This window comes from Argentina anserina, chromosome 1, assembly GCF_933775445.1.
Source record: "Argentina anserina chromosome 1, drPotAnse1.1, whole genome shotgun sequence".
In the NCBI taxonomy this organism is placed as follows: domain Eukaryota; kingdom Viridiplantae; phylum Streptophyta; class Magnoliopsida; order Rosales; family Rosaceae; genus Argentina; species Argentina anserina.
The window spans coordinates 5,904,802-5,925,484 of record NC_065872.1 but is presented as its reverse complement, the minus strand read 5'-3'; the positions used below and the strand labels follow the sequence as shown (position 1 = coordinate 5,925,484).

Genomic DNA, 20,683 nt, shown 5'->3' with positions numbered 1-20,683 from the left:
CAGCTCCGCTTCCGGTGATATTACTATGATCATAATTTTATTCATTTATTAGTATTAACCATTTCTGGTCAAAGTTTTGCTGAACTGAATAGAGAGGGCTGTGTTTGATTTTCTAGCTGCATGTCGTATGAGGTGAAGATAATGTCATTGTTTCTGATAATTTAGATGTGTAGAATGCAGAAAATAAGAGTTCTTTATGGTTATTGGAGCTTATTAATTTTTTTATATTCTGTTATGCCTTTAATATGTGGATTAGTTCTGTGTTGAATTAATAAGGAAACTAATTGTCAGATATAGGTTATGGGAATGGATTTGGCAAGAAATGTAGAGGTGATATTAGCGGCATGTGGAATGTTAGGACATGTTTTGGTTTGTATGGATATCAGGGGGGAATTTTCCAAAATTGTATGGTGGGAGGTGTTGTTGAGGATGTGAAGAGGATTCAGCATCGAGGTTTTGGTTCTGTGGCGGAGAAGGTGCAGAGGGATGCTTCGTTTTCGGAATTGAATTCTGATGATATTAGCTTTTTCAAGGGGGTATTAGGGGAGAAAAATGTGGTTGAGGATGAGGAGAGGCTGGCTATTGCGAATACAGATTGGATGCAGAAGTATAGAGGCTCGAGTAAGCTTCTGCTGCAACCGCGGACCACTGAAGAGGTTGACTTCTTTAACTCTTGAAAGCATTATCACTATGAGTCAAGTATTTTCTGTTTGATGATAGAAAGTGCATTAATGAATTGAGGGTTTCTTTGTGTTTATATCCTCCTTGCAGGTCTCGCAGATACTTAAATACTGTAATTCCAGAAGCTTGGCTGTTGTTCCTCAAGGTGGAAATACCGGTCTTGTGGGTGGAAGCGTTCCTGTTTTTGATGAAGTATGTGGTTACTAATGGAAATTTCTAGCTACTACATGAATTTCAGAAATGATAGCTATATTTGTGGCTCTCATTATGATGCGATCTTTCATTGATTGTGGTATGATAAGCTGTGTGGTTTGTTCAAACCCTTACATGCTTCTAACGAATTCACCTGATAAGCTTAATGTTCTGTACTTTTTCAGGTGGTTATCAATATGAGTATGATGAATAAAGTAATATCTTTTGACAAGGTAGACATGCAGCGACACTTATTTAGTTCTGGTACTCCAACAATTCCGGAAGCTTATTTTAGCAATGGTTGCAGAACAAAAATGCATGCTTATGAAGTGATTCTCTGATGTCTGCTTTCAGGTGAGTGGTATACTCGTATGCGAGGCAGGATGCATTTTGGAAAATCTGATTACTTTCTTGGACAACCAAGGGTAATTTTCTGTAAATTATCACGCCGTTTGCTTACACCTGCATGTGTTTTCAAATGCCTATAAACAAAGCTACAGCATTAGTACTTATATCTCCTCCGACCTGCTCACTCTCTTTTCATCATTAGTAATTAGATCCTTCTTTCGACAAATCTTATCTCTGGCTATGCAACGTGATTGATTCCAAGTTTGCTGTATACTGTTCTAAAGTGTTCTTACACAAGCCCTTTTGGTATTACACCTCAAGTAAATCTAGCATATCTCCATTATCATTGCAATTGAGCATGTTATGCTTCCCTCCAGATTTATAATGCCACTGGACTTGGGTGCAAAAGGTAGCTGCCAGATTGGTGGAAACGTGTCAACCAATGCGGGTGGTTTGCGCCTTGTGCGCTATGGATCACTTCATGGAACCGTACTTGGTGAGAAGTTCTGCTCTTTGTGATCTGAGTATAGAATGCACTCAACATTACACCGCTTTGTTCTTGTTTTGCTTCAGCTGAAAAGAATAAGCTTTTACTCATAACTTAATTAAGACTGCCTAGAAACTTGAAATTTGTGCAACTTAAATGTCATGATTCTTAGTGAATCTTTCCTATTATTAGTTCTGTACCAACCTATATTTTGTGGATCACAGGTTTGGAAGCTGTTTTGGCTAATGGTGATGTTCTCGACATGCTTGGGACTTTACGGAAGGATAATACAGGCTATGACCTAAAGCATTTGTTCATAGGTCTGTCAGACACTTTATTTTTTATTTGTGTTGAAGACAATGGGTTCCAAATGAATCTGATCACAATTGTTGTTTACTACTGATGCAGGAAGTGAAGGATCTTTGGGAATTGTGACCAAGGTTTCCATTCTTACCCCTCCTAAGTTATTTTCAGTGAATGTAGCTTTCCTCGCATGCCAAGATTACTTTAGCTGCCAGGTAATTAGTTTCTTGGAAATTTTTGTGCTTCTTCAGGCTGACATTAAGCCCAATAGTGTGTGGATGTTGAGATCCAGTTTTGTAATTGTTTCATTTGATCACTCTGTTGAACTCACCGTACTCTCATTGTTATCAGAAACTTCTAGTAGAAGCAAAGAGGAAACTTGGGGAGATTCTATCTGCCTTTGAATTCTTGGATAGCAATGCTCTCGACTTGGTCAGTTTTCTTTGGGAATTTTTTTTTAAATTTCTTTCCACTTATAGCTTTAATTCTTGGATGGCTTCCACTCTTTTTATTGTTTTCATTCTTGAAGTTTTTTTTTTTTTGAGATTCTGAAGAATCCATAGTTCGTTTGACATCCAAACTTACAACTGGAACTTTACTTAATTTCTTTTCAATGCAATGCTAATAAACTCCTGTTCAGATACTAAATTCACAGCATACAATTGCATGTTCTGTGCAAACTTAATCATTTTGAACACTTCTTGTATTTGATCTGGCAGGTTCTGAATCATTTGGATGGTATTCGCAATCCATTACCTCCCACAATTCACAACTTTTATGTTTTGATTGAGACAACAGGCAGTGATGAAACTTATGACAGGTAACCCATTTTCCATATATATTTTTTAACCTGCTTGGATGAGAAAGCTTCTGGGCCGTTGTTTAAATTAATTTTCTTTTGGGTTCAGATATATTGAAGTGGCTGAACCAAATTCTGATTGCTATTTATTTTAGTTCAAACATCAAATTTTGAATTAATTAATGGTACAAAAATGCTGACACCTCATTGTAAAAATAATCTCTATAGTCTAGACAGTATAAGTGATTAAGTGACATGCTTGTATATACATTAATCATGTGACATATTTGGAGACAGAGAGAAGCTTGAAGCCTTCCTAGTTCATGCGATGGAAGGTGGTTTGATTTCTGATGGAGCTATAGCACAAGACATAAACCAAGCGTCAGCGTTCTGGTATATACGAGAGGTAGAATTTTGTTTATGACACTGAGACTTGTAAAAGTTATTCAGTGTGGTGCTTTTTTCTCATGAATATTCTTTTTACTGCCTTTGGGCCTATATATTGTTGTTAATGATATATCAAATCAACTGCCTTTGCTTCCTGAGTTCCTGGAGAGTTTCATGAGTTCTTATCCTATATGTTTCTATTGATTCTTATCCTTGCTATTAATCAATTTAATATTACATTTTTGACTTTTTTCATTTACTTTTAACTAGTGATTAACAAGAGAAAGATATATGGTGTATGTGGTTATCTTGATCTATTCATTTTTTTTCTTAGAAATCAGGTATCATTCAAATTGTCACCATGTATGGTATGTTGCAGGGAATCCCCGAGGCATTGATGAAAGCAGGTGCTGTTGTAACGACCCTAAAATTTCGAGCTTCAAAACTCAAAATCTTAAAATCGTTAAACACAAAATAATCTCAATGAAATCGAAATCATTTTAATGTCGCAGCGGATCATATCTGAGTTTAAAATATAACTCTGTCAAGCCGATTATTACAAACCCAAATGATAATTCAACATATAACAAATGGAATTGTATAATTCTCACAACCTCACAAATAAAATCACACCAAATCACACACAATCCACGCTGGAACCTCACCACGACTGGATGCGATCGACTTCGAGTCTTCGGAGTCGTCACTCAATCACCACTACTCAGCACCTGCGGAAGTATCCCCTACACCATTGAAATTGGTGCACCGGGATTGCAACACAAACCCGGTAAGCTTTACAGCTCGTATGAGTAAAATATTAAAATAACTCTCGTCTCATAAAAGACACAACTCCACATCAACACAGTAAAATGAAAATCATGAGAAAACGAGCAACCCATCTGGTTACTCTAATACTTTCACAAAATGGTAACTAATGAGCGCTGGTACACGTCTGTTACCCCTCACTTAGTATACCGCTGATGTTGGGTAACCACCCGCCACCCAACATCCAAAACAAGCTGAGTACCCATGATCAGATAACCACCCGTTACCTCATGCAGTACTATGGCAGACAGACTAGAGCTCTAACTGTATCGTAACTTTCGCCCGGCCAAAGGCTAGGTTCCGACTTGCCTCACATGTACAATAATCTCACATCATATTGTACCACACATCACGTCCGAAGACAAATCACAATATTTCACATTTTTCCGTGATAAAATCACATGTACAATAATCTCACATCATATCGTACGTTTTAAAACTTTCACAATATATCATAATAAAAATCATAACAGTATATTATATAGCAAACTATATATATTCGTATTTATTTACCATTTATACAATATATACATAGCCCACTATATCATATACATGTCATATTTCATAAACACCTGAAAAATTATGTACGATAATCTCACATCATATCGTACCATTAAAATCACACATGCACAATTTTTCTGTCACCGAAATGACTATTTTTAATGAATTAAATAACAGTATGTAATTTAATGAACTATATATATATATGTATTTATTACCATTATACTATATATACGTAGTCCACTAAGTTATATACATGTTGTAATTCATTAAATAAACACACTTGCAAAAATGTTGAATCACCACGAGGGTAGATTCGTAATTCAGTGAGATTTTACTCACCTTATTGACTCGAGCGTAATTCCACAATTCGCGATGCTAATTCCTTTCCTCGATTTAACGATCACCTTAAAAGAATAAGAAAAGAATTTAGAATCGTTTCGTAAACCTTTAAATGCCAAAACAGTAATATACGGTTACTGTTCAGCAATTTTGGTTTATACGAAGTTACTGTTCACTGTTCACTATTCACGGTTACTGTACAATACTCAATTAATACGTATTACTGTACGTATAAATACTAAATACGTATTTCTGTACGTATAAATATTAATACGTATTTCTGTACGTATAAATATTAATACGTATTTCTGTACGTATAAATATTAATACGTATTTCTGTACGTATAAATATTAATACGTATTTCTGTACGTATAAATATTAATACGTATTTCTGTACGTATAAATATTAATACGTATTTCTGTACGTATAAATATTAATACGTATTTCTGTACGTATACGTACGATTTAATGTAAATACAAATTCAGTAAATAAAATTTACTAAATTACCCTTTTTACAATTTACTTTTTACATTTACTGAAAGTAAATTATAATTACATTTACCGTAGGTAAAACTTAATTACATTTACCATACGTAAATAAAATTTACATTTACTTTTACCGTTACACAGTAAATTACCAAAATACCCTTTCAGTCGAAACTATTTACACCGCCTCACACGGCGGCGCGTGTGGCACACGCGCCACCTCCGGCCGGCCGCGCGTGGGGCCCACGCGCCGAGGCTAACCACGGAGCGTGTGACGCCACCGCCGTGCCTAAACTCTCCCCCTCCTCCCCCTCTTCCTTCCTACGGCCTTCAACCACCCCTAGGCTACCCCTAACACCCTCACGCGCCGCCTAGAGGCGGCGGTATCTCCCACCCTCCTTCTCTGCCGATTCTTCCCCAATTCGAATCCAATTCCTCCCAATCACCCCCAAATCACCATACAAGCACACAACATCAATCAACAATCATACCTAGCTCAAATGGAGATTCGATTCGTCGGTGGTGACGTGAGGGAGGCCGACGCAGTCGATGCGAGTGGGGGTGAGGCCGTGTGGAGGCGAGGCCGTGTGGAGGTGGAGGCTCCGGAGGCAAGTGGAGGATGGTGTCGGCGAAGGAGCTCGGGGAGTGAGTGATGCTCTCGGCGGTGAGGTTGAGCGCCGCAAGCTCAGGGGTTGGAGAGGAAGGTCGCGCGATCCTCCTGAGCACGGCGGTGTGGCTCACGGTGCGCCGGAGGGCTAGATCGCCGATCGATCGTTTCGGAGGGGGGAGGGAGAACTCGAGAGAAGAGAGAGAGAGAGTTCGAGGGAGAGAACGGCGGAATGAAAGGGTTTCCTGTTATGGAAACCCTAGTTAAAAAAAATTCCTTTTTATACTAGTTTCCAAATCGGAAACTAACTTCCGACGTTTATAACTTTTACGTACGTCGTCCGATTAGAACGCGTCACATATACCCGAACTCGTATCGACGAGCTCTACAACTTTCATGAAGGAAGTTTTCGTAACCGAGCGATGAAATGAAAGTCGATAATTTCGTTCGGAAACGTAACGTTTTTTCTTAATAACGTTCCGAAAACGTTTCCGTTTTTCGTTTCAAAGCATCGTAAACAATAAGTTTCATTTTATTTGAAATTCCAAAACTCAATAGAATTCAAATCAATTCACATATTGTTTTCAAAATCTAGGGTTATTACAATCTATCCCCCTTAAAGGAATTTCGTCCCGAAATTCAAGCTCACTCAACAAACAGCTGTGGATATCTGGTCATCATGTCTGACTCTAGCTCCCAAGATGCATCACCCTCATCATGGTGACTCCACAACACCTTGACTAATCCCACTTCTCTCCTCCGTAGCTTCTTTGTGGATCTATCCAGGATACGAACCGGTTCGACCACAAACGTAGCATTTTCCTTCACTTCAATGGTGCTATGATCGATCACATGTGACTCATCTGGTACATACCTTCTCAGCATGGAAATGTGGAAGACGTTGTGTACGCCCGACATGCTAGTAGGCAAGGCTAGTCGATATGCTAGTTCGCCTACTTTCTCAAGTATCTCAAAAGGCCCAACATACCTCGGTGCCAACTTTCCCTTCTTGCCGAATCTCACTACACCCCTCATAGGTGAAACTTTCAAGAACACATGGTCACCAATCTCAAACTCCACATGTCTCCTCTTCAGGTCTGCATAGCTCTTCTGTCTACTCTGAGCGGTCCGGATTCTATCTCGAATGATCGAGATCTTCTCCGTGGTTTCCTGAACCACCTCTGGACCCATCAGTGCCTCATCACCAACTTCGGCCCAACAGATCGGAGATCGACATGGTCTACCATAAAGTGCCTCATAAGGTGCCATGCCGATGCTAGAATGGTAGCTGTTGTTGTAGGCAAACTCAATCAATCTCAAATGATCTTCCCAGCTACCCTTGAAGTCCAACACACATGCTCTCAACATGTCTTCCATCACCTGATTCACCCTCTCCGTCTGTCCATCAGTCTGAGGGTGAAAAGCTGTACTCATATCCAAAGTGGTGCCCATCGCCTTCTGCAAACCACCCCAGAACTTCGAAGTGAAACGTGCATCTCTATCGGAAACAATAGAAACTGGAGCACCATGAAGTCTCACTACCTCATCCACATATAGTTTCCCAAGCACGTCCACTGAGTACTTCATCGACACTGGGAGAAAATGAGCCGACTTCGTCAATCGATCGACAATCACCCATATGGCATCGTGACCCTTCTTCGATCTAGGCAACCCGGTCACAAAATCCATAGATATCTGCTCCCACTTCCAAAGAGGAATAGTCAGTGGTTTCAACATGCCAGCTGGTCGTTGATGCTCTGCTTTCACTTGCTGACATGTAAGGCACTTTGATACAAACTCTGCTACATCTTTCTTCATACCGTTCCACCAGAATTGTCTGCATAGGTCCTTGTACATCTTGGTGTTCCCTGGATGGACCGTATAGCGTGAACGATGTGCCGTACGAAGAACCTCCTCTCGAAGATCATCACAGTCTGGGACACACAATCTTGCCCCAAACCTCAACCCTCCATCGGGTCCAACTCTCCACTCAGAAGGACACTCATCAAGCGTATCAACTACAAGATCCGCCAACTTAGCTCGTGAGAGTCTATCCTGTGCCTGACCCTGTATGATCCTCGTGATCAATGTGGGTTGCACTGTGACACTACCAAGAAAGACCCTCGGTTCTCCTCCTGATGGTACCAAATCAAACTCTGATGCAGCTTCTAGCATGAACCATTCCTGGACCATAAGTGAAGCTACTACGCCTCTCGGTTTCCTGCTCAAGGCATCGGCTACCACATTTGCCTTCCCCGGGTGGTACTCTAATGTGAAGTCATAGTCCTTGAGGAGTTCCATCCACCTCCTCTGCCTCATATTCAGCTCCTTCTGTGAGAACAAGTACTTCAAACTCTTATGATCTGAAAAGAGTTGAAATTTCTCACCATACAAGTAATGTCTCCAAATCTTCAGGGCAAAAACAACTGCCGCAAGTTCTAGGTCGTGTGTCGGATAGTTCTTCTCATGAATCTTCAACTGTCTCGAGCCATATGCAACTACTCCTCCATGCTGCATTAACACGCAGCCCAAACCCTGGAGTGAAGCATCACTGTAAATGACATAGCCACCACCACTAGAGGGAATCGTCAACACTGGAGCTGTGGTCAGTCTAGTCTTTAGTTTGTTGAATGCTTCCTCACATGCATCCGTCCACACAAACGGAGTATCTTTCTTGGTCAACTTGGTCAATGAAGATGCGATACTAGAAAACCCCTCGATAAACCTCCTGTAGTAACCTGCCAACCCGAGGAAACTACGTATCTCTGTAGGGTTCTTTGGACGACTCCAATTCTTCACTGCCTCTACCTTTGCTGGGTCCACTAGTACTCCATCTTTTGAGACAACATGACCAAGGAATTTGACCTCTTCTTTCCAGAACTCACACTTCTCTAGCTTGGCATACAGTCTCGCCTCCTTCAAGGTCTGCAACACTGTTCTCAGATGCACCACATGTTCTTCTTGTGTCTTGGAGTATATCAGAATGTCATCCACAAACACCACCACAAACTCATCCAAGTACGGGCTAAATACTTGGTTCATCAAACTCATAAAGACAGCTGGTGCATTCGTTAGACCAAATGGCATGACGACAAACTCATAATGTCCATACCGGGTCCTGAAGGCTGTCTTCGATATATCTTCTTCCTTCACTCTGAGTTGATGATAACCGGATCTCAAATCAATCTTAGAGAACACTGTGGCACCCTTGAGCTGATCGAACAAGTCATCAATCCTAGGTAATGGATACCTATTCTTGATGGTCACCTTGTTCAGTTCTCTGTAGTCCACACATAACCGCAGAGAACCATCTTTCTTCTTCACGAACAAAACAGGTGCTCCCCAAGGTGAAACACTAGGTCTAATGAACCCTTGGTCTAATAGCTCATCGATCTGCACCTTCAGCTCCTTAAGTTCATTCTGCCCCATTCTATATGGCGCCTTTGACACAGGTGCTGTACCGGGTACTACATCAATGCAGAAATCTACCACTCTTCGAGGAGGTAGCCCCGGTATCTCTTGGAACACTTCACCAAACTCCGATACTACCACAATGTCTGTGATAGTCACTTCCTGATCCACTGACTCCACATGTGCCAAAACTCCTGATCTCATGGCGTTGTCGGACTTGAGGCAACGATAACGAAACACTGGCTCTCCAGGTCTATGAAAGGACACTACCATGTCGAAACAGTCAATCACAGCATGCTGTGGTCTCAACCAATCAATTCCCAAGATCACATCATAAGTGTGGTCCGGAATCACAATCAACGAAGCAGAGAACTCTCTACTCCCAATCAATATAGGACAAGCTTTGCAGATTGTCTCTAACTCAAGTGACACTCCAAGGGGTGAAGTGACACATAAGGCGTCCCCGAGAGGTGTAGGAATCAATCCTAGCAACTCCACTACCGAACTAGCAATGAATGAATGCGATGCTCCCGTATCAAACAACACTCTAGCAAGGTAGTCAAAAAGTGATAATGTACCTTCCACTCCTGTGTCTCGCTGACCCACTGCGAACACTCTAGCTTGGCCTGCTGGTAGCTGTCTCTGTGGCCGTTCCTGTCTACCCGGAAGTGGTCGGGTACAATCTCGAGCTATGTGCCCCACCTGCCCGCACCGGTGGCACCCTCCTCTCTTCGGTTTCGGACATGCGGAGGCGTAATGTCCCATCTCATTGCAGCCATAACACCTCACTGCTGCTAATGGTCTGACTGGTGCTGCCCTGATAGCTAAGGGTGGTGCCCTTGTCGGGGCCTGATAGTGGGGTCTTGGCCTCTTCCATGACCTATCCCTCTGCCCTGAGTGCTCGCTGCCTGTATAGACTGCCTTGCCTTTCCCCTTCGCATCTCTGTTCCCCACATCACCCACTCGAGTCTTCTCTGCTTGCTCCAAACTCATAGCACTCTCAAATATCTGCTCCCGTGAAGTCAGGCAAAGGACTGATATCATGGTCTTGTACTCTTGCTTCAGCCCACGTAGATACTTCTGAGCTAAAGCAGTCGCACCCATAGGCCTGACATACCGATACAATTGCGAGAATCGAGCATCATACTCTCTAATGGTCATGTCTCCCTGTACCAGTGCCAGAAACTCCAACTCTAAGTCCTCCTGTACTGAGGCTGGGAAATACTTCTCCTGGAATATGGTGGTGAAATCTCCCCATGTGAATGTAGACACATCCACAATCTGTCTCATGCTCTTCCACCAATCTAGAGCCTCACCCTTGAGAAAGAATGTAGCTATCTTTCTCTTCTCAATCTCTGTGCACTCTATCATCTCAAAATAAGTCTCCATACCCTCGATCCAATGGTCAGCTACCATATGATCTAGTCCCCCATGAAATGTCGGGGCTGACAGCGCACTAATATCCTTGATCAACTTCAACACTCGACCGTCATCTCTAACCGCAGGAGCTGGCTCATCCTGCTCCTCCTGCGGAGCAGCCTCCTCATAGAGGTTCTCCACGTTGCGGACTCGACCTGTGGCCCTAGCTCGACCTCGGCCTACCCGCTCTACCTGTGGAGCAGCCTCCTCATAAAGGTTCTCCACGTTGCGGACTCGGCCCGTGGTCCTACCTCGACCACGTCCTCTCGCCCGTCCTCGGCCCTGTCCTCGGCCCTTGTCACCGTTCATCACCTTCAAACAACGAAACACTTAGTCAATACTTGTGAAATCTCGAATTCAACTAAAACAGATTCAATAGGTATTAACATGGAATTTCAGGATATGATGAATCATCGAAGTATCATCACGATACATCTCGGAGGACCAAACCATTAGGTATGGCTCCTAAAACACTCTCGCGTACCCGACGACATATCAATACCGAGGAGCATGTGATGGGGGCCCGCCTGCAGTCGGATCATCGCTCCCGGATGATATTGATAATCGCCAAATACGCACTTAGGCTCTGATACCAACTGTAACGACCCTAAAATTTCGAGCTTCAAAACTCAAAATCTTAAAATCGTTAAACACAAAATAATCTCAATGAAATCGAAATCATTTTAATGTCGCAGCGGATCATATCTGAGTTTAAAATATAACTCTGTCAAGCCGATTATTACAAACCCAAATGATAATTCAACATATAACAAATGGAATTGTATAATTCTCACAACCTCACAAATAAAATCACACCAAATCACACACAATCCACGCTGGAACCTCACCACGACTGGATGCGATCGACTTCGAGTCTTCGGAGTCGTCACTCAATCACCACTACTCAGCACCTGCGGAAGTATCCCCTACACCATTGAAATTGGTGCACCGGGATTGCAACACAAACCCGGTAAGCTTTACAGCTCGTATGAGTAAAATATTAAAATAACTCTCGTCTCATAAAAGACACAACTCCACATCAACACAGTAAAATGAAAATCATGAGAAAACGAGCAACCCATCTGGTTACTCTAATACTTTCACAAAATGGTAACTAATGAGCGCTGGTACACGTCTGTTACCCCTCACTTAGTATACCGCTGATGTTGGGTAACCACCCGCCACCCAACATCCAAAACAAGCTGAGTACCCATGATCAGATAACCACCCGTTACCTCATGCAGTACTATGGCAGACAGACTAGAGCTCTAACTGTATCGTAACTTTCGCCCGGCCAAAGGCTAGGTTCCGACTTGCCTCACATGTACAATAATCTCACATCATATTGTACCACACATCACGTCCGAAGACAAATCACAATATTTCACATTTTTCCGTGATAAAATCACATGTACAATAATCTCACATCATATCGTACGTTTTAAAACTTTCACAATATATCATAATAAAAATCATAACAGTATATTATATAGCAAACTATATATATTCGTATTTATTTACCATTTATACAATATATACATAGCCCACTATATCATATACATGTCATATTTCATAAACACCTGAAAAATTATGTACGATAATCTCACATCATATCGTACCATTAAAATCACACATGCACAATTTTTCTGTCACCGAAATGACTATTTTTAATGAATTAAATAACAGTATGTAATTTAATGAACTATATATATATGTATTTATTACCATTATACTATATATACGTAGTCCACTAAGTTATATACATGTTGTAATTCATTAAATAAACACACTTGCAAAAATGTTGAATCACCACGAGGGTAGATTCGTAATTCAGTGAGATTTTACTCACCTTATTGACTCGAGCGTAATTCCACAATTCGCGATGCTAATTCCTTTCCTCGATTTAACGATCACCTTAAAAGAATAAGAAAAGAATTTAGAATCGTTTCGTAAACCTTTAAATGCCAAAACAGTAATATACGGTTACTGTTCAGCAATTTTGGTTTATACGAAGTTACTGTTCACTGTTCACTATTCACGGTTACTGTACAATACTCAATTAATACGTATTACTGTACGTATAAATACTAAATACGTATTTCTGTACGTATAAATATTAATACGTATTTCTGTACGTATAAATATTAATACGTATTTCTGTACGTATAAATATTAATACGTATTTCTGTACGTATAAATATTAATACGTATTTCTGTACGTATAAATATTAATACGTATTTCTGTACGTATAAATATTAATACGTATTTCTGTACGTATAAATATTAATACGTATTTCTGTACGTATACGTACGATTTAATGTAAATACAAATTCAGTAAATAAAATTTACTAAATTACCCTTTTTACAATTTACTTTTTACATTTACTGAAAGTAAATTATAATTACATTTACCGTAGGTAAAACTTAATTACATTTACCATACGTAAATAAAATTTACATTTACTTTTACCGTTACACAGTAAATTACCAAAATACCCTTTCAGTCGAAACTATTTACACCGCCTCACACGGCGGCGCGTGTGGCACACGCGCCACCTCCGGCCGGCCGCGCGTGGGGCCCACGCGCCGAGGCTAACCACGGAGCGTGTGACGCCACCGCCGTGCCTAAACTCTCCCCCTCCTCCCCCTCTTCCTTCCTACGGCCTTCAACCACCCCTAGGCTACCCCTAACACCCTCACGCGCCGCCTAGAGGCGGCGGTATCTCCCACCCTCCTTCTCTGCCGATTCTTCCCCAATTCGAATCCAATTCCTCCCAATCACCCCCAAATCACCATACAAGCACACAACATCAATCAACAATCATACCTAGCTCAAATGGAGATTCGATTCGTCGGTGGTGACGTGAGGGAGGCCGACGCAGTCGATGCGAGTGGGGGTGAGGCCGTGTGGAGGCGAGGCCGTGTGGAGGTGGAGGCTCCGGAGGCAAGTGGAGGATGGTGTCGGCGAAGGAGCTCGGGGAGTGAGTGATGCTCTCGGCGGTGAGGTTGAGCGCCGCAAGCTCAGGGGTTGGAGAGGAAGGTCGCGCGATCCTCCTGAGCACGGCGGTGTGGCTCACGGTGCGCCGGAGGGCTAGATCGCCGATCGATCGTTTCGGAGGGGGGAGGGAGAACTCGAGAGAAGAGAGAGAGAGAGTTCGAGGGAGAGAACGGCGGAATGAAAGGGTTTCCTGTTATGGAAACCCTAGTTAAAAAAAATTCCTTTTTATACTAGTTTCCAAATCGGAAACTAACTTCCGACGTTTATAACTTTTACGTACGTCGTCCGATTAGAACGCGTCACATATACCCGAACTCGTATCGACGAGCTCTACAACTTTCATGAAGGAAGTTTTCGTAACCGAGCGATGAAATGAAAGTCGATAATTTCGTTCGGAAACGTAACGTTTTTTCTTAATAACGTTCCGAAAACGTTTCCGTTTTTCGTTTCAAAGCATCGTAAACAATAAGTTTCATTTTATTTGAAATTCCAAAACTCAATAGAATTCAAATCAATTCACATATTGTTTTCAAAATCTAGGGTTATTACAGCTGTTTACAAGTATGATTTATCGTTACCTGTTGAGAAGATGTACGATCTTGTAGATGAAATGAGAACAAGACTTGGTAAGTAACTGTTTCTTGTTGCTTGCTGTTTTTGAAAATAATACATTGCATCTTTTTTCAGTGGCCATTGATATACTCTTTAATGGGAGGGTGTGATCACTTGATAGTTGATATCTAGGCCTGGTTTCTTTGGTTATTGAAAGTTGATTGTTTTTATCAGTTTTAAAAGACACTTTTTTGCAATTGTAAACTCTAGGTGATTCAGCTAATGTGGTTGGATATGGTCATCTTGGGGATGGCAATTTGCATCTTAATGTTTCAACTCCGCAATATGACGATAAGGTATTTTTTCTCCTTACCTCAGCTGTAAAGCGTTTATGTTTCTTTCTCCACCAGTTTAATTAAATGCCTTTAATCAACTTGCAGACTTTGTCACAAATTGAACCCTTTGTCTATGAGTGGACATCTGCACATCGTGGAAGCATTAGTGCAGAGCATGGCCTTGGACTGATGAAAGCTAATAAGATTTTCTACAGCAAGCCAACTGCCACTGTGAGTTAACGTGTTGTGTCATTTACAAGTTGGAAATCACTTGATATCTCTTCACCTCCACAGAACACTTAATTTGTAAAAATGCTAAACAAACAAATCTGCTTGAGCAGGTGAAAGTGATGGCTTCCATAAAGAAGCTGCTGGATCCAAAAGGAATACTCAACCCGTATAAAGTCTTGCCACACTCATTTCATTCTCACAGCTGAAGTAAGACACTTCTTGTGAATACTCTTTTCTATCCATGATGTTCCCATGGATCGGTCGCGCTATCATGGGAAATAATTTTGGAAAATTGGGTTTCTCATGTAAATAAAAGTGGGAAACAAAGCATCCCGAGTTGTAACTACTAGCTATGTATTTCAAGCATAGTATCTTGATCAGTATGGCCTCCATAATCATGATGCTTGCCTCCAGTTGTAATGGTTTTTCCTTGTTCTCCATCCTTAATTGTATTATTTGATTATAATGAGCGTGTTTAATTAGCATAACTTCGAAGTGACGTGATTCTGCAGGCATAGCTTGATGTGGTCGATGAGTGGAAACAAAGTCAGTTTACTACTTCATCCGACTTTTTAGCATCTCTCCTTTCAAAGCCTACCATCGAAATTGGAAGACTGAATGTTTCCAATGGATGAATTGTCCAGGAAAATTTCCGCTAATCAAGTTTAGAATATGCTATCCACGGAATTTCATATTGATAACCTGAGGAAAAAGTTAACTCGGGAATTTTCTATTTACTGTAGCGATGGGAACTTTGGAACACTGCTAAAAGGGAATAGTTGGGCAGAGTTGGTTAACAAGTCACTTCATAGGAACTCATATGCACCGTCATAGTTCAGCCATAAGGATATACATGAATTTTGGGTGTAAGTGGAAGTGAGAGCTTAGTTCCCAGATACTGATGTTGATGCCAAAGTGCTCATTCAAGTGGCCATGGCATATGCTGATCGAAGCTGAGCTCAAAAAGTTGGCTGCAACTTATTCCCGGGGATAAATGGGAATCAGTACAAAGTGATCACAACAGGATCCGATTCCCAAATCTTTCTAACAGTGGAAGGATCTTTCTGCAACTGTTTTTTATAGTAAATCGGAAAATGTCATCGAAGATAATGGCTTTCCGGCCAAATTTCCATCAGTAATTTACGCAACGCTTTATTGAAGCATCATGAGCAAGAACATTGCAATACGAATGCGTGTTGATGTATGGATTTTGTAGTGTGAGTATCCGTTATTTCATTCAAAATGGTGAGCAAAATGTCTTATGACTAGAACTAGAAACCCAGTGAGATTGTAGTCAAGAGTCTTTGCATGCAAGAGAAAGCTATATAATGGCTGCTAGAATGCCGTGAAAGCAGGCAGTATAGTATGATTGTTGTCTTGCTGATGATGACATTTCCCTCTCAGAGTCTGAAATCTACATCAGACAAGAGATGCCACAATGCTAGTTTTCCAAGTTGTTAAATTATTTGGTCAGATTTGTTGGGAGAATTTAAGATTGGATAAACAAGTTACAAAAATAACTAAGATCAATTTACAAATCTACGATATCGATTTGTGGTAGTGTATTTCGATGATATCCCAAGTCTTCAACACAAGAAAAGGTGAAGAGAGGAGGCTGGAACGGCGTCGTTGGAACAAGGTGCTTTGCCTAGTCACCAGGAAAAACCACATTGTCAAAGATAAGATCAATATTATTAAGAATTAAAGAGATCCCAATAAGAAAAATATAAATAAGAACAAATTGGATATGCTGGAGAGCACAGAGCAGTTGTGAAACCCCTCCTCCTTCTTTGTTCCTCCTCGTCAACTCTCTCTCCGCCATGACCAGCTCCTCCGCCTCCTCCCGCAAGGTCGTTGCTTTTCACCCCCAATTTTAATTCACATCAATTTCTTCTTCTTCTTCTTCTTCTTCTTCTTCTTCTTCTTCTTCTTCTTCTTCTTCTTCTTCTTCTTTCTCGGTCGAAAATCATGAAATCTGTTGTTGAATTCGATATTGATTTGCGATTGTTTCAGATTCTGAGTAAGATTGCATGCAATCGCCTCCAGAAGGAGCTCCTGGAGTGGCAGGTCAATCCTCCCGTCGGTTTCAAACACAAAGTCACTGACAATCTCCAGAGGTCTCTTCTCTTTCACTCTCTTTTTTTATTCACAATTTCGATTTTTTTTTGGTTGAGATGTTTAACTGTAATTGCTGCTTTATTTTGGTTTGATTGTGCAATTCAATCACTGTGTTGTGGAATTTGGTGATCTACAGGTGGGTGATCGAAGTGACTGGAGCTCCGGGGACTCTTTATTCGAATGAGACCTATCAGCTTCAGGTTGATTTCCCTGAGCATTACCCAATGGAAGCACCGCAGGTTTGTGCAATTTCATCGCTTGTTTGCGATATGTATTGTTGTTTCTTTTGTTTGTTGTATTTGTGTTTAAGTATTGATCTGAAATATTGTGGTTGGATGGACAGGTTATCTTTGTGCCTCCAGCTCCGATGCATCCTCATATTTATAGCAATGGCCATATTTGTTTAGGTAAGTTTAAGGGTTTCGTTTAAGCTGTTACTGTTGTTAACACTTTGATCTGTTATGTGGTGTCAAGTATCTGATTCTAATGTAATTAGCCAGTTCTGTATACCAGTGTTTCCTTTGTTCCCCCATGTTTCGAAAGCAATAATCACGACCTCATAATGAGACTTAACAACTTTTTTCATTCTACATATTTTTATTTCCTCTGTTAGAAACACATAGTTAATCTTGCCTGTTAGCAGAAGTGAAATTGTTTTAGATGATAAAACTTTTTGATTTATTGCGAAGACAAGATTGTTAAAAAGGGAGGGAGAGGGAGAGACTGAGAGTTAACTCACCTCTAATTGCTAAGTTGTGATACTTTGTTTTGGTCGCAGATATTGCCTAGTCCTATGGAATCCTAACAAGAGTTGATTATCACTTTTGGTTATATGGGGCTTTGTATACTGAAATAAATAGTGATTTTAATATAATGGACACCAGTTTTAGGTCTCACTCACATGAATGTAACTGGTCCCAGTTATTGATCTTTAGTTGCGATATGTGTAAATATAAACAGTTGAACTTTACCCTCAATTATATGATTTACTGTTGGATATGTTTTTTGTAGATATTTTGTACGATTCTTGGTCACCAGCCATGACTGTGAGTTCTGTATGTATTAGCATCCTCTCTATGCTATCAAGCTCGCCTGCGAAGGTTTGTATTCCACCTTCTGTCTGTCTTTGGTCCTTGCAGTTCTTTCTAGTTTTATGTTTCAACTAGTAATTCTAAAATATGGGCAATTTCCTTATTTTTGTTATGTACTTTGTAATGAATATGGGAATATATATATATATATATTATTGGGATATGTGTCTGAATACTTCTTCTTCTATACCTGCAGCAACGCCCAGAAGATAATGACAGGTATGTAAAGAATTGTAGAAATGGAAGATCTCCCAAAGAGACGAGATGGTGGTTCCATGATGATAAGGTGTAAAATAGCCATGCAGTCTGTTCCATCATTAGCGGTACAAGAAATTAGAGTAATTGGGTTTCATGTTCAGAGGACAATGAAGGCAAAAAAGAAAGCAGCATTACAAAAAAAAAATGAATTTCTGGATTTGTCCCTAATTGCTCAATAACTCTCTTATAAGTTCTATGGCTGGTACTTGTAAAGCAAAGGGAACAAGTTCTGTTTCTACCAATTTGTAAGGAACAAATGAGGTCAGAAAATGTTGGTGTGAGTTCATAATTCAAGTCCTTTCTCTCAGTTCTCCCTACTTCTGGAGTCGTGTTGGAGTCATGTTGGTTTATATGTCTACTATCTTGTTTTACCAAGGTATTAGGTAAAATTTTAGCTGATCGATTTTAATGGTTTGTTTGTTAGGGTTGTAATTTCCGATTAGATTGTCTGATCCGGTTAAACAATTACTAGAAGATGGACGTGGAAGTGACTGTACTTGCAAATAGTTGAATCAGAAACAATACTGATTAATTATTATATGATCAAAATATCATATTAGTTCTAGAATCATCCAATTTATGACATTAATTCAAAATTATTTCAGTTGATCTCATATTAGTTTAACTCTTCCGGATTTATGTTTTTATACAACTTTTTGTAATGTAATTATGTTTGCATCATTCCAAGTTTACATAATGAGCCGGATGTCCTCTTAATATTTGGAGAGTTCATCAATGAATCAAAATTATATTGGTAAGAAACAAAAGGTTACAGCGGCAGATTGATTTTTGATGATGCCCATCTTTAAGATTACGGAATCTAGTCTTATCCCAAGAAGAGGGAGTTTATTTGGTTTGCTCACAGAATGAACTTTTTACAGCACCCTCATCTTGTCCATCACGGTAAGATAAAGCTTGATTACATTGATGGATGCAAGAGTCTATGCTATCCTATGAGGAACATGGGGTTAAAACAATAGAATCTAGTTTCAAAGTATTTTAAAATTAGAAACTAAAAGAGTGTTTGGCTGTTTGACTCGGAAATATCTTACAAGTCCTAGGTTACTAGTTTTAATATTTTAATTATATAAAATACCGAAAGTGATCAAGTATATATTTTTATGATGTGAGATTCTATTAGTTTCCTCCAATATTTCATATCATATTATAAGCTCCAAGAAATCTTCATTTATAACCAACTAACAGGAAAAGGAAAAGTCATATTACCAGGTCCACTTAAGCAATATCTGCTTATTTGAGAAGGAGTTAAGCAAATATCTCATGAACCCTATATCACAAAATTTGATGTGTTTTTTATTATATATGATCTCATGCAGTCATGGGTCATGCCATGCACGTAACATCTGTGAAATGTTAATCACACGATGAATGCATATGCTTCTGTTCTCACTAAAGCATTACGATAATGAAGTACTGTCTGGAATTAATACATCATATATTAAGCAATGGAGCATGTTAATAAACTGATACATAATGATTTTCCTAACTCATGGTAAGAAATCATGAGTTACCATGTTAAACGCTGAATCGCTGAATGACTGACTTTCTTTCTGAGTAAATATTGAAGAAGCCGGTAGACGTCTCTAGAAAATTCTGAATCACCAAATCAAGAACAAAATCCCTAATAAATCTGGATTTTTTTTTGCCTTGGTGAGCAAGTATCACGTACTATTAATACGGGAGTTTGGGTTTTCAGCCATGAAACCAAGGCCGAAGGCCTTTTTCTTCTTTCCCCTCCTCTGATGAGAAACCTAGTTTGAGTTGCTGAAACCCCTACCAAATTTTCCATCTAAGAAATCTCAAAATCATGGTTCAATTAGCTAACCCCTTCAGCCTTTTGGCTGATAAACATGTCAGCGGGGGTGTAGGAGAGGAGAAAGCAGAAGAGGCTTCGCTCCTAGCAGCAGAGAAGAAGAAGGAGAAAAAGCATAAGAAACAGAGACCGCGTCGACGTCCCGTTTCTTCAGCCGCGGAATCAAAGTCCACTAAAGGCGGCCAAAACCAACATAAAGGTACCGATTCTGTTTCAGTCTCAAGTAGTACTACTCTTAATGATGTTGATCAAACTCAAGGGAGCAACACTAAGGAGGCAGATCCGGATGCCGAGGGATGGCAAGAAGTGAAGTATCAAACTAGCAAGAAGAGCCCTCGTAGTGTTGATGGTCAGACTCAGAAGAATCAAGGTGCAATTGGGAACAATCAGAAGAATCAAGGAGTCATTGTGAACAATAAGGTCAATGTGGAAGAGGGAATCAGGCAATTACAGGAGAGTGTTAGATCCATGAA

At 40.3% G+C, this 20,683-nt stretch overlaps 2 protein-coding genes and 1 long non-coding RNA gene across 5 annotated transcripts; 2 read left to right on the top strand and 1 right to left on the bottom strand.

Annotated features, from left to right (window-relative positions):
- Positions 1–246: 246 nt before the first annotated feature.
- Positions 247–15,349, top strand: LOC126793271 (D-2-hydroxyglutarate dehydrogenase, mitochondrial). Of its 2 annotated transcripts, none has more exons than XM_050519748.1 (15): positions 247–621; positions 772–873; positions 1,059–1,106; positions 1,228–1,298; positions 1,599–1,717; positions 1,933–2,028; positions 2,117–2,226; positions 2,363–2,443; positions 2,731–2,831; positions 3,108–3,216; positions 3,577–3,612; positions 14,348–14,417; positions 14,614–14,699; positions 14,784–14,909; positions 15,020–15,349. In XM_050519748.1, exons 1-15 carry the CDS (start codon positions 553–555, stop codon positions 15,113–15,115), a joined length of 1,320 nt encoding a protein of 439 aa, XP_050375705.1. In that variant the 5' UTR covers positions 247–552; the 3' UTR covers positions 15,116–15,349. The 2 variants fall into 2 exon arrangements, with proteins under 2 accessions (XP_050375705.1, XP_050375697.1); XM_050519740.1 differs by having other exon boundaries at positions 247–656.
- LOC126793337 (uncharacterized) lies at positions 10,842–12,792 on the bottom strand. Its single transcript, XR_007672054.1, has 3 exons — positions 12,641–12,792; positions 11,640–11,717; positions 10,842–11,103 (listed from the first exon to the last, which is right to left on the bottom strand). It is a non-coding gene; the product is annotated as an uncharacterized LOC126793337 (long non-coding RNA).
- A 1,306-nt stretch (positions 15,350–16,655) lies between the features above and the next one.
- Positions 16,656–18,683, top strand: LOC126784153 (probable ubiquitin-conjugating enzyme E2 18). Of its 2 annotated transcripts, none has more exons than XM_050509649.1 (6): positions 16,656–16,759; positions 16,923–17,026; positions 17,164–17,266; positions 17,371–17,434; positions 18,039–18,127; positions 18,315–18,683. In XM_050509649.1, the coding sequence occupies exons 1-6, from the start codon at positions 16,730–16,732 to the stop codon at positions 18,408–18,410; spliced, it is 486 nt and encodes a 161-aa protein (XP_050365606.1). In that variant the 5' UTR covers positions 16,656–16,729; the 3' UTR covers positions 18,411–18,683. The 2 variants fall into 2 exon arrangements, with proteins under 2 accessions (XP_050365606.1, XP_050365598.1); XM_050509641.1 differs by having other exon boundaries at positions 16,686–16,762.
- Positions 18,684–20,683: the final 2,000 nt, after the last annotated feature.

What these genes read in the sequence shown, in the direction of transcription:
- LOC126793271 (XM_050519740.1), top strand. Translation starts at nt 345, where the DNA reads ATGTGGAATGTTAGGACATGTTTTGGTTTGTATGGATATCAGGGGGGA. An exon ending in ACTTCATGGAACCGTACTTG is followed by an intron (nt 1,718 to 1,932) that starts GTGAGAAGTTCT and finishes TGTGGATCACAG; the next exon opens with GTTTGGAAGCTGTTTTGGCT. An exon ending in AGTGATGAAACTTATGACAG is followed by an intron (nt 2,832 to 3,107) that starts GTAACCCATTTT and finishes ATTTGGAGACAG; the next exon opens with AGAGAAGCTTGAAGCCTTCC.
- LOC126784153 (XM_050509641.1), top strand. Translation starts at nt 16,730, where the DNA reads ATGACCAGCTCCTCCGCCTCCTCCCGCAAGGTC. An exon ending in GTCACTGACAATCTCCAGAG is followed by an intron (nt 17,027 to 17,163) that starts GTCTCTTCTCTT and finishes GGTGATCTACAG; the next exon opens with GTGGGTGATCGAAGTGACTG. An exon ending in ACCCAATGGAAGCACCGCAG is followed by an intron (nt 17,267 to 17,370) that starts GTTTGTGCAATT and finishes TTGGATGGACAG; the next exon opens with GTTATCTTTGTGCCTCCAGC.